The sequence below is a fragment of the Bos indicus x Bos taurus genome, chromosome 28 (genome assembly GCF_003369695.1).
Source record: "Bos indicus x Bos taurus breed Angus x Brahman F1 hybrid chromosome 28, Bos_hybrid_MaternalHap_v2.0, whole genome shotgun sequence".
Lineage (NCBI taxonomy): Eukaryota > Metazoa > Chordata > Mammalia > Artiodactyla > Bovidae > Bos > Bos indicus x Bos taurus.
The window spans coordinates 42952983-42966204 of NC_040103.1; the positions used below are offsets into that span (position 1 = coordinate 42952983).

At 49.4% G+C, this 13222-nt stretch overlaps 1 protein-coding gene across 4 annotated transcripts in view; it reads right to left on the bottom strand.

Annotated features, from left to right (window-relative positions):
• The window catches only part of ARHGAP22 (Rho GTPase activating protein 22), a 179622-nt gene that overhangs the window by 123832 nt on the left and 42568 nt on the right, over positions 1 to 13222 (bottom strand). For all 4 annotated transcript variants that reach the window (XM_027530584.1, XM_027530586.1, XM_027530583.1 and 1 more), the window contains one exon: positions 4119 to 4318. In XM_027530584.1, coding sequence (XP_027386385.1) covers positions 4119 to 4318 — 200 coding nt within the window. The remainder of the gene's footprint in view (positions 1 to 4118; positions 4319 to 13222) is intronic.

The window sequence follows — 13222 nt, forward strand, 5'->3', positions numbered from 1 at the left end:
ATCACCTTGAATTCTACTTGATTTCAATGTTGCTAAATCTCCTTCCTTTTTGCTGGCATACCTTTTTCCCTCATGGTTTTGTTTTGCAACCTTTATGTTTATTATGTTATTACTTTCTCTCTTTTTTAAGCCAGACATCTACTTTCTGTCTTTTAAGAGACAGATGAATCTGACCTATTCATATTTATTATGACAACTGAAATATTTGTTCCTATTCCTTGGTATCTTATTTATTTACTTTTTGTTTTCTATTTACCTTTTTCTCTTGTTTCCTGGCCCCCTCCATTCTCTGCACATTTGTTGAACTGATTGCATTTAACATTGCTACATTTTTTCCGTCTTATGTTTTGTAAGTTATACTTTCCATTTCTATTCTATTCCATCTCTGTTCGAAGCCAAGAAACCCACAGGGAAGAAGGGGGATAACTAAATTTAAGTGAATCTTCAAGCAGTGGAAACGGACTGGGCAGATCAATAAAGAATGCGGCAGGAGTTTTCATGGTGCAAGAAACACTTCGCAGAAGCTTAAGCCATTTAGCAGGAAAAGAACTGGAATCTTCTATTAGTAAAACTGTAGGATCTGTCTGCTGGAAACTATTATGGAAAAGCGTTTGGGAAAGCTGGAGGGACAGGGCCACACTTTCAGGCTCAGTTTTAAAGCACCTTAGCCTAGCTTTCCCATCTGAGTTCCCATCTGAGCCAGTTCTTTGCCCATCTTGAATTTTCCCCATCTCTGCGCTCTATGTTCTCTGCTGATCTTCCTGCCATTGAGAAGGGCAGAGTGGAAGGGATAGGGCTCTGGAGAGAGAACAAGAGGGTGGGCTGGGAGTGATCCTTATCATGCACATGTGCAGCATCAAGGGTAGCTGGACATCCCCCCTCTCCACGATTATATCTGCTGGACACACAACAGGCCATCTGTTAGGAGGGAGCTCACTCCTGGGCACTTCTGTCACTGTGAACAGGGAGCAGGGCCCATTTTCCAGGAACCAGATATTGAAAATTAGTCCATTACATGTAGTTCATGCAATTAAAAGGAAATCTGTGGGCTGTTTTGCCAGAAGGCATGCAGGTTTGAGATCATACTATAAAGCTAAATGAGTCGAATTTGACCAAGAGTCTCCTTGAGATTGGGAACCTGAGCAATGGGGCTGCTAGAAAAGTCAGGCTTTGTTGGGGAGGGGAGATTCCGGAAAAGAATAATCCCCCATGAGGGACTGGCAGGGTCACTGAGACCCCAGAGAGTCCAAAAGAGGAGCCATGGGCATGACCCTGGCATCGGCTGGGAGATGCTGGCACCCTTCGGGGACCCAATGGCTCCCTGGTGACAGCTGCCCTGGTTTAGCTTGGGTGGCACCCCAGGGCTGCTTCTGTGTCCAGAAGGTGGTGCCTGGGATGTCAGTGCTTCCATTCTATTAACTGTTTCCACCAGAAGCCACTGACTTCTGGAAAAGGTGACAGGTGAGGGAGAAGACTGTCCAGGTTGGGAAATGGTGACAGGTGAGGGAGAAGACTGTCCAGGTTGGGAAATCTGGGGGATGGAGGTTCATTGTGGAGGTGCAGTGATGGGCAGGGCCACCTCAGGCTCGTGGTGAGCAATGTGTGGGAAAGCCTGGGGCGGGGGTCCACAGTAGCCTGGGTGACCTCCATGTGTCACTGTAGCCCAGAGTTCACCCAGAATCATGATGCATTTCTCCCAGGAGATGGTGCTGTGGGCTGAGCCAGGAGGGCTCTGACATGCTAGGGGCCCTGGCCACTTGTGGCCACCATCATCAGAAGCACATGTCTCTAACAGGACAGCCAGGAGAGTCGAGATGCTACTAAAGGAGGCTGGTCTTCACCACACAAGCAGAGACGAGAAGGAAAACGGTGGGCAAGCCAGAGCTGTGGTTCCCGATCTGGGGAGCAGGCCGAGTGGCAGAGCTGGGGTGGCAGGGCTGAGGGTATATTGGGTACCCTGACTTAAGTAGCCCATGTGCTAAGATCTGTGTTCAGTTCTCGGTGTATCTCTGTGAGGTAGGTAATAATGTCTCTATTTTAGTAATGATAAAACTGAAACAAAACAAATAAATAAGTGACTTGTTTCAAGTTATTCAGTTAGCATGCTTGACCTAATTCAGATCAAATTCAAAGTTCCTATTTGATCCATTCCACCTCTCTTTCCTCCCTTATAAAGCCTGGGAGGCTGGACAAGATCAGAGCTCCATAAACTTTAGCTTAGATCCACCTTCGTGAATTTTGTCATCCCTACCTCTCATCTCTACTGTTAATGATTTAAAAGTTTTCCTTAAATAAGTCTCGCTTATTTGTGTGTGTGCATATATACGCACATAACATATAATTTACCATTTTAACAATTTTTAAGCGTATAGTTTAGTAGCATTAAGTACACTCACATTGCTGCACAAGGCTTTTTGTTTTTAACTTAGATATAGTTCAGAAAGGAAAACATGCAAGGACTCTCACGAACGGAAATCAGTATAACTTTCCATAAACAGAAGTTAACCACTAGAATAAATACAGTGAAGGCAGAAAGTGATTAACTTGCAGCTGGTGACTATTGTCACTGAGATCTCTGTGATGAGGGCTGTTCCTTCCCACCCTCAGAGCTCCATTTTTTAAAAATTTTATTTTTTTTAAATTGAAGGTTAATTGCTTTACAGAATTTTGTTGTTTTCTGTCAAACCTCAACATGAATTAGCCATAGGTATACATATATCCCCTCCCTTTTGAACCTCCCTCCCATCCCCCCCATCCCACCCCTCCAGGTTGATTCAGAGCCCCGTTTGAGTTTCCTGAGCCACATAGCAAATTCCCATTGGCTATCTATTTTCCATATGATAATGTAAGTTTCCATGTTACTCTCTCCATACATCTCACCCTCTCCTCCCCTCTCTCCATGTCCATAAGTCTATTCTCAGAGCTCCATGTTTTTAAGGGAGGATCCCAAGTATTGGGAAAGTGTTCAAGATATGACAATTCCTTCTTCATACTCAGAAAATGTGGAAGAGCAGTGACTTTTCCAAGAAAAGAGGGTCATTTTCTCACTGTGGTGTCAACGCGATCCTGCACTATGCCCAGGCACTTCCTTCCATCTTGCCCATCACAGAGCTCCTTCCCCGCCTCCCAAAATTCTGTGATCCCTGACCCCAAAAAAGGTGATCTCGCTTTACTTTCCAATTTGGACCAATGACTAGGTGCAGCCTTTCTTTGAGAGAAGTCCTTCAAGTTCTTCCCCATTTTCCTCAAGAGAAACAAGGGTAGCTCCCAGACTTGAATTCTCTGTGTGAATCCCATAACAAGGGTTAACTTGCCTGAGCTCCACAAGCCCAGCCACCTTGGTCAGCAACATGCAGAGCACTTGGTTACGATGTCTGCATGGGGCAGCTGTGAGCAGGACACACCATGATGGATGAGGCCAGCGGCTGCTCTGAGTGAACTCAGTGCAGCTGGGTGGAAAGGCAGACGTGGTAAGCACCAAAGGTGGAGCTCAAAGCACCGGTGAGAACAGAAGCCGTCCAGAGGAGCAGAGGCCTCTGACACAGGGGCTTCAGAATGAGCCAGACTCCAGTGTGACGTCAGATGTGCCTGGGCGCCTGTTTCCCTGCACAGTGGAAGAAGTGGAGTCTGTGTGTCCTCCACGGAAGCACTGAGAGGTTGAAAAGGACATAAAGAAGAAAAAATTTTTTTTTTCCTGGCCGTGCCACAGGACATGTGGGATCTTAGTTCCCAGACCAGGGATTGAACCTTTGGCCCCTGCTTTGGAAGCACCGACTCATAACTACTGGACTACCCTTTGGGTGGTTGCTTTTTTTTTTTTAAGCCATGCAGGGATGCTCTCTATCAACATTAGAAGGAAACACTTCAAAGCCTGAAGCTCTAGATGTGTTGCAGTAAAACCAGGTGTGATCCCAGGAATGTGAGAGCTGAGGATAAATCTCACTTTGGAAACCCCAGTGAAATGTCATGCTGAGCGGAGTCACAGGCTTGGTGCCTGCAGGGTGGAGGTGCTGATGGGAGGGTCTCTCTTTGCCTTCTCCCCTCTCCTGGAGACAGTTAACCATGCCCCCTGGAGCCCCACCATGATGCCCATGGGACGCGGGATGGGTGCTTCTCACCTGGGGTTTGGTCTCATCTTTGTCCTTGTAGTAGAAGAGCTGATCCCCACGCAGCACGAACCAGCGCTGCTGCCAGCCCTTCATGATGCTTCTCTGCTTCTTCAGCCAGCCCGCCTTCAGCACGGGGCCCAGCCTGCGGGGGCAGGGCGGCCGCCCGGGGCTCCGGCTCTGCTCCCCCATCACCAGGCTCTTGGAGCGGGCTGGAAGTCAAGCACACACAGTGAACACGAAGGATGGCAGGCCTTGGTCAGTCCTTGCCCCACTCTGGCATGCCAGCCTCCCAGTAACCACTGTTACGGGAGCTTCAGCCAGCAGGGCGTGACCATGCTTGGCCCGCCTCCTCCTCAGGTTGCAAGGGGCAAGGGCTGGGGTGCCTTAACACTGTAGCCAAAGGTCATGCACCTTGGGGAGCACACAGCCTGCTTCCTGGTTAGTTTCTGCTGTGTCTGTGGGACCCCAGATTCTCCATTTCCCCAGGCTTGCTCATCCATCCATCCATCCATCCATCTACCCATCTTTCCATGTGCTCAATGACTCACTCGTCAATTCAGCAACTAATATTCATACAGTATCTATATGTGCCAGTCGCTGTCACAGGTATTAAGAAACAAGCACCGAAATACGAAGCATAACCATCTGGGTCCCACTGGAGCTCACCTTCCAGCAGGGTTCCTGTCACTCAGGCTCCAAGGGAGCTGGCCCCAGCAGACTCCCTCCCTGGATTCCGCATGGTGCCCCTCCTCTGGAGGCATCACCATTGCCCAGAAGCCCCCACCCGCACTGGCAAACTCCCTCGCTGCTTCCCTGAGACCATCTTGGTGGCTGGGCCTGGCCAGCAGGACCTCTGCTGCACTTGCCTGCTGTGACTGGTTGATGGCTCCCTGGCGGGACAAAGGGGCTGCCCTCCTCCCTCAGAGCCTTGGAGGGCCTGTGAGCTCTTCTGCCCTGCACATGCCACTGGGCAGCACTCTGCCAGAGTTGGTACTGCCTTTCATGGTGACTGATTTCTTGCCCCTCCCCTACCTCCCTGACTCTTGTCTCAGGCAGAGCTCCTCTTCTCTCTCTCTCTGGCGAGGATCAAGGATATTGCTGCAGGGGTCACTAGGAAGGCCAACCTGGACTTTGGAGGAACAATTCTGAGTCCAAATGTAATCACACTTGTAATCACATTTGTAATCTTTAGACCATAGATCCTGACTTGGGATTGGAATGCATGGTCCCCCCAACCCACGACTACTGCACTGCACCTGTGATTGTGTGTGTGTGTCTGTCTGTCTAAGCTTCTCTCATTACTCTAGTGACTGCAGCTCCCTAAGCCTAGCTGACCTCTGTCCATCCCACTGACCCAGGCCTTTCTTGCGTCCCTCGCCCACTCAGCCCCTGGCTTCGGCCGCATGCCACTGCTGTGCTGTGCTCAACTGTGTCTGACTCTTTGTGACCCCACGGACTGTAGCCTGCCAGGCTCCTCTGTACAAAGAAGTTTCCAGGCAAGAAAACTGGAATGGGTTGCCATTTCTTCTTCCAGGGGATTGTCCTGACACAAGGTTCAAACCTGTGTCTCCTGTAACTCCTGCATTGGCAGGCAAATTCTTTACCTATTGAGCCACGTAGGAATGGTGATCTTCAATATCCAACTCCACAGAACGTCCCTTCTGATCTCTTCTAGACAGTCATTCCCTCCCCTACCAGGATATGAGATCTGTGGCTGGTAATAATCTGTGTGGTTGCCTCTCTGTCCCTCTAGATTGAAGGGGAAGGGAGGGAAGGACATGATGTCTCATCGAGTTCTGCATGTGGCTCTCATCACCATGCCAGGCAGTTAATGGATGTCAGACATGGTTGTCAAACATCATGGGCTACTTTGGCTTACTCTCTTTTTTAAAAAGTGAAGTACAGTTGATTTACAGATTCAACTCTACTCGGCAGGAGCAGGGCTCTCGTGGAGCAGAGGAGAGGCCAGCGCCCTCCCCGCAGCTCACCAGGGAGGCGCTTGCTACAGATGCTACTTAGGCTGCCAAGCCAGCCTGGGTTGTCCTCCAGCCACTCAATCACACAGATACTACTTATAAGGCCCACAGAGCCGCTTGAAAGGAAAATAATTGCTGTTATGATTTATTAATAACCACTGTGCTGGTCTTCAGCACTTCCTTGAATCAAGCCATTCAATTCTGCAAACATTTAAGCTGAGATTTCAAGTCAAACAGCTCTGACATTCTAAGGTTCCAGAAGCAAGGGGAACTTCTGGCCCAGGAGCAGGTTCATGACCTGAGGAGGAGGAGGAGGGTGCTTTCTGCCTGCCTCAGGGTCTGGCTCTCCAGCTCACGAGCACAATCATTCCTTCACTGACTCGTTCATCCATGCCTTCCAAGTCTGCAGAACTCTTCCAGGTATGGGGCAGAACCCCAGGTTGCTTGCGTTCCCCCGGAGTCCCGAGGCTGGCAGGGGAAATCAGCCACAAGGAACAACCACATGGAGATGAAAGAGCCACAGGCCGTGTGGACAGGCACAGGCTGCAGACACGTAACTAAAGGGGCACCTTTCTGCTGCAGACATCAGCAGAGCCGCCTGCAGAAGGGGCACCCGGGCTAAGCCTTGAAGGATGAGCAGTACTGGGCCCCACCTCAGAAGAGGGGGGCTCTGATTTGGAAGGAACGGGTGTGGCATTCGCTACCTCTTGGCTCAGATCAGCATGCATGCTGGGCTGACGCTGCCACCTATTCTCACTGACAAGCATCTCTTGAGAAGGCCGACCACAGTTCCAGCCTCTCCTCCTTCACCCCTCAGTCCCTGCTAATCCTCTGCATTTGGACAGTCTGTCCTCTCCTGAAACTGCTCTGATCAAATCCAACAGTCTGGTTCTGACTCTCAGCCTCCAAGATCCTCTGGTGCTCAGTCCCCACTGATCACCCTCTTCCTGAAGCTCTTCCTCTCGCTCTGCAGAGCCAACTGACTGGCACACCCGTGCCTCTCGCCACCTGCCCACCCTGCTCTGACTTCAGTTCCTTCTCTTCTCCCGGAAGGTCCTGCTACCGCCCAGGCTGCCTCAGATGCCCCCATTCTGTTCAGTTCCTTCTCTTCTCCCTGAAGGTCCTGCTATCGCCCAGGCTGCCTCAGATGCCCCCATTCTGTCATGAGTCCAGGTCTTCTTCTGCCCGGGTCCTTCTCTGGGATTCCAGGACCGCCTGTTAAACCGTCCGGGGGACATCTCACAGGGATGGTTCACGATCGCCCGTGTAATCCGTCCAGCCATGCACCTGCTGTGCAGCTCTGCACCTGCTGTCCCCGGGCCTGCAGGGCTTCCTCCCAGCCCCTTTGTCCTTCACTCAAATGCCATTTTCTCAGTGAGGACTTCCTGGCCACTCTTAAGATGTATCCCCAACCCTTCCATCTCCCCTCTCCTTCTTTAATATTTACTTAAATTCTAGTATAGCAGTAGAAGAGGGCAAATCACAGAACAATACACAAAGTATAAAACTATGTGAAAACGGAAGAAAAACACAACCCTTTAAACAGAAGACACCACAAGGTATACTCAGTGGGTACATGCATTTATATAGAAGGAACACGTCACACCTGTAACAGCGACTACGGTCGTGGAGGAGAGGATGGAACTGTAGTACTGTAGTTTTATGCAGGAAAGAATGTGTGCATGGCTTCCATAAATCAAAAAAAAAAAAACTTTAAAAGAGAGAGCTCTTGAGAGGGAGCTGAATCCTCAGGAGATCTAAGATAGCAATTAAAATGTCATGAGTTGGATAAATGTTTATGCATATTTGTCTGCAGCAAGCGCCGCACTAAGCTGTGGGCCACAACACAAACAGTCTCCCAGCCTCTGCAACTCGGAATTTCCGGGCTGAACAGATGATCCTTCGTGGAAGCGTGATTCTGGCTCCTCTGCGGACCCTCCATGGGATCAGGTCAGAGGGACCCTCGGTAGATGAGCCCCTCCGGTGGGCCTGCTACTCCAGCCTTTCTGCTGCCTCCCACTTCACATGAGAGAGAGGCTCGGACAGCGTGTGAGTCACTCACTCCCCCAGTGTTGCCACAAGAGTACCTGGCAACTGGGGCATCTTGGAAATGGCTGAGAACACACGGAAGACGCCTGACCCAGCGGATAACGCCAGAGCTCCGCTCAAGTTCCCTTGACTCCTTCTTCCTGCTTTTATGCCCCCTTATTTCCAACAGCTTTCCCCGGGTGATTTTTCAGCGCTGCTGGCCTGTTTTGGAGACGGTCCTTGGGTTATTGGGGCCATTCTGAGCAGGCACTGAGAGAACCGGAAGTGCCCGGAAATTTACACCCCCCTCACTCCCTAGCCCTTGGCCAAAGACTCCTGGGTGTGGGAGCTTGAAAGCCCCTGCAGTCTTGTTCTAGTTTGAAACCTCTAGGAGGCATAAGAGGCACAATTCAAAGTTCCCCAGGGGCTCAGGCTGATACCTGCTTAACTGGGCTTTGCAGCCCACCCTCCCCTTCCTGGCGCTGGTCCCCATCCCCTCAGTGGTGGCCCTTGGGAACACCTCTTCAAGAAATTACTGCCGACGATCCTCAGCCCAGGGCCTCTTGATGATATCCACACCGGTGCACCTCACTCTTTTTAGGGCCTTCTGCCTAGGCTGTGGCAGCACTGGCCTTAGCAGCTGCCAGGGCATTAGTGCCCCATTTTTCCATCTGCAGCTCTGCCAGTGCAGTCCCGAGAGCATGGAGGAGTGGCTGAACTTGAACTAAAACACAATTGATTTATAAAAGTCAATGGGATTTTAAAGCCAGGCTGTGGAAACAGCAAGACGGCTCTCAGAGCTGAATTGATTTAAAGGGTAAGTATCGAGGCCGAAAGATTGATGGAGCAGAGGGAGGAGAGGTAATGGAAGGGGCGCTCCGGAGGGGGGCAGCCGAGACGGTTTCATAAAGTTAATGCAATTTGCCACCAAGGCAAGGGGGCCTCGTGAGGTTCCCAGCTGTCTGAGAGCCTCCGATGATTTATTACAGGATGGTTCCTGAGTGCTCTCTACCTTAAATTTTTTTTTTAAACCTGTTATTTAGCTTCTTTCTGGGCTCCACTTGGTCATCTGTTCTTTGCTAAGCTCTCCGCCTGAGGGGTCTAGAGACCCAGCAAGGCCCCCTTAATGGGTCTCACTTTGGGGCCTGGAAGGTGAAGAACAAGGAGGAAAAACCCCCAAAGTAAGAAGTGTTAATTCTAATATAACTGTGAGGAGGTTCTAGAAAGTTTGGATTATTTTTCCCGTAATGATGACTTTAATGCTTTAAAAACATCAATATAAAAGATCACATTGTTAACAGTTATGTTCATTGGCCTTTCCTGGCTCTGGCTCTTGATTCAGCTGGTGCTGTTCTTCAGCGAGGGGGAGCAGGTGGCAGGCAGCCCCCAAAATGCACAGCCCTCACTCCCATACAGTGTGCACCCACAGGTTCAGCTGGGCTTAGTCTTCATTTCTCCATCCATGGAGCTTACGGGGCCTCCTGGGTGTCCACCTTGGGCGAGCCACTGGGGTGTGGACATAAAAGGCACATAACTGCCCTGGCAGAAGTAAAGGGGGAACAGAGACCCCCAGATACCAGCGTCTTTCGTCTCAGCAAGTATAACGGGAAATGAGAGGGTTAAGGCAGAGGCATCGAAGTCAGGCTGGGAGGCCAGAGGTGGGACTGAAGCTGGATGAAAGAACAGAGTGAGCTGTTAGAGGGGATCACCACCCCAAAATATGCTACTCTGGCATAGTGATTGTTTTGAGCTGAAGGCAACTGAGAAAGTGCACAGGGGGAGCCCCTTCCCCTCTCCCTTTCTGCCTAGAAGCAGGGCATCATTTCCTTACTGAATAAACGTGCCTCGCCACTCCCAACCCAGGAAGAGGAGAATGAGATTCTTATCACGGAGAGGTGACTTCAGTCTGCATAATGAACCTCACTGCTGCTCATGCTGCTGCTGCTGCTAAGTGACTTCAGTCGTGTCCGACTCTGTGCGACCCCATAGACGGAAGCCCACCAGGCTCCCCCGTCCCTGGGATTCTCCAGGCAAGAACACTGGAGTGGGCTGCCATTTCCTTCTCCAGTGCATGAAAGTGAAAAGTGAAAGGGAAGTCGCTCAGTCGTATCCACCTCTTAGCAACTCCACGGACTGCAGCCCACCAGGCTCCTCCATCCATGGGATTTTCCAGGCAAGAGTACTGGAGTGGGCTGCCATTGCACCACCCTAACCTGCCGTACTTTTCCCAGTCACCTTCACACAGTGTATGCCCCTGGGCTTAGCTGCCCCTTTTCTATGAAGCAGCCCCTCACACACTTCAAACAGTCAATAAAATTTATATGCTCTTTCTCCTGTTAATCTTTTATCATTTTAATTAGCAGTCCTCAGGTACATAGCTTAAGAGGTTAGAGGGAAAGTTTTTTCTCCCCTACACTATGGAAGGCTGTGGAATAAAAGGATGTGCTCAGCAGAGGGAGCAGGAAGACATGCAGGATGAGAGGGCATGGGGTTGTACCCAGGAAGTCTGGCTCCCAAGCTTTTGACTCTCACGGACCCATGTTCCTGCCTTAGAACAGACCAAGCCCTAACCTTCCCCCCCAACACTAGTGAAATATCCTTTCATCAGTCCTTGAGAAAGACAAGCTTATGGATCTCCTCTAACCTCCATCCACAGACTGGATCTCCAACCATCACCCCATGGCAGGGTCCCTCTTCCTGCATCTCCTTTAAAGAGGCTGTTTAGCTGTCACAGCATGGGTAAGAAGTTGGGAAGATGAGAAGACCTCTGTGAGTCGGCGAGCATCCAGGTCTCCAGCTTCACTTCCCACTCACAGCACACACTCTGCTCTTTCCAGATCAATGACTGGTCCCCACAAGGGCCATTTTGTGTCAGATCTCTGTACCTCTGTTGCTTGCCAGCCTGATGAGCCCTGACACTCCTGAAGAGTCAGTGCAGCTCTTTCCTACTGTGTAAGGACTCATCTAGTAGGTTCCCAAAGCAGGGTCTTGCCTGCCATCCATTATGACGCCCCCATAGAGGGAACACACCTATGGCCAGACAAGTGCCTCTCTATGCTGTTTTGATTGATAAGCTTCTAATGGCCAGAGAGGGTGCCCTCCTCATGCTTGATCCCTGAGAATGTAGCACAGAATGTCTCACTAAATGCTTGCTGAAAGCATGAATGGACATGAAACAGGAATCTCCAAGTTCAAAGAAGATAGGCAAGATCAAATCCAAGAGACTTGCCTCTAGAGACGATCTTGGCCTGGAGGAAACCTGCCAGCGGGCTTTCTACTGCCCGTGGCCTGTTCCCACATGATGAGAGGTTATTCCTGTTATCAGAGAAGCAGCAAGTAGAAGCAGGAAGCAGAATGTCATTTTCCTACTTTTCCTAGTTCGGCAGAGGGATGGGAGAGGCTAACAGGTCGTAGAAGGGGCACAGCATTTGGAGGCTCTTTAGCCACTTGGAGTCCGATTTCTGGATAAAATGAGAACAAAATACAAATCTTATCCACTTCCTAAACTGTGGTGAGGAAGAAGTAAATGACGCTTTGAAAGTGCTGCAAACAGAGATGCACTGAGTGGATGAATGGGGGTTAGGACTGTCTCTCGTTGCTGCAGGCTGAGGCCTTGGGAGGCCTGTCTCCCCTCTATCAGACCTTGTCCGGGAGCAGCTGCCCTGGGTTTGCTGCCTCGGCTCCTGTTCAGATTAGCAAGCCATTCACCAGGAGCTGGGGATCGGTGGAGTTGATGTAATTCAGTATTGATTATAAATTCCATTGCTGCCTGCCTATGGGCCATTAGCTTAGATCAATACGTTCTCCACCCTTGGTTAAATAATCATTGAGGCTGTTGATGATTTCAGCAGTCAGGGCAGGTCCCTGGCTGTGTTGGTTGAAGGGAGCCCAAGACAGCCCTCCCAGCCTAGGTCTAATCCTGCTCAGGCCTGTCTTGCAAATAAGTCATTTATTTCCACCTGCAAACATGAAGTTCATGGCCAGGTCTTCAGTTCTGTGGGGACAAGTCCTGCCTGGAGCTCCTGGAGCCCAGCATCTAGTGGTGCCTTAGACCCTACGTGTCTAAGAGTGCTGGTTATATGCTCTGGGCATCTTCCATGGGGAGAACTCAGTTTTCCCATCAGCTGCTATCTGTGAGGAGAGGCAGGAGGAAAGAGAAGGAAATCCTGCCACAAGGGAATGCAGATATCTCTTGAGATCCTATGTTCATTTCTTTCAGATACAAACCCAGAAATGGAATTGCTGGGTCATATGGTAGCTCTATTTTTAATTTTCTGAGGAGCCACCATACTGTTTTCCATAGTGACTGCGCCAATTTACTTTCAGGATACCGGAGCTCCCTTTTCTTCACGTTCTTGCCAATGTTGTTACCCTTGTCTTCGGATAACAGCCATTCTAGCAGTTAGGAGGTGACATCTCAACACGGTTTCTGACTGCATATCCCTGATGGTTAGTGCTGTGAGCATCTTTTCACGTACTTCTTACCCATTGGTATATATTCTTTGCAAAAATGTCTATTCAGTTCTTCTTCCCATGTTTCAGTCTGTTGGGTTTTTTTTTTTTTTTGCTATTGAGTTGTAGAAGTTCTTTGTATATTTTGAATATTAGCCCCTTATTGGATCTATGATTTGCCGATATTTTCTCCTATTCTGTAGGTTTCTGTTTCATTTTATGGGTTTTTGCCTTTTCTATGCAGAAGCTTTTTAGTTTGATGCAGCCCCATTTCTTTATTTTTGCTTTTTCTTCCTTTGCTTTTTGTGTCTAACCCGAAAAATGATTGTCACCACTGATGTCAAAGAGATTACCCCATATGTTTTCTTCTAGGAGTTTTATGGTTTCAAATTTTAATGTTCAAGTCTGTTGAGTTGGTTTCTGTGTATGGTGAGAGGTAAGGGTCCAGTTTCATTCTTTTGCTTGTTACTGTCCAGTTTGCTCAACACCATTTATTGAAGAGACTGTCCTTCCCGTATAGTGCCCATTGTATATTGCTGGCTCCTTTGTTGTAAATTAATTGACCACACATGCATGGATTTGTTTTTGGGTTCTCTATTTTGCTCCATTGATTTACGGTCTGTTTTTGTGCCAAATACTTTCCTGATATTTTTTCCA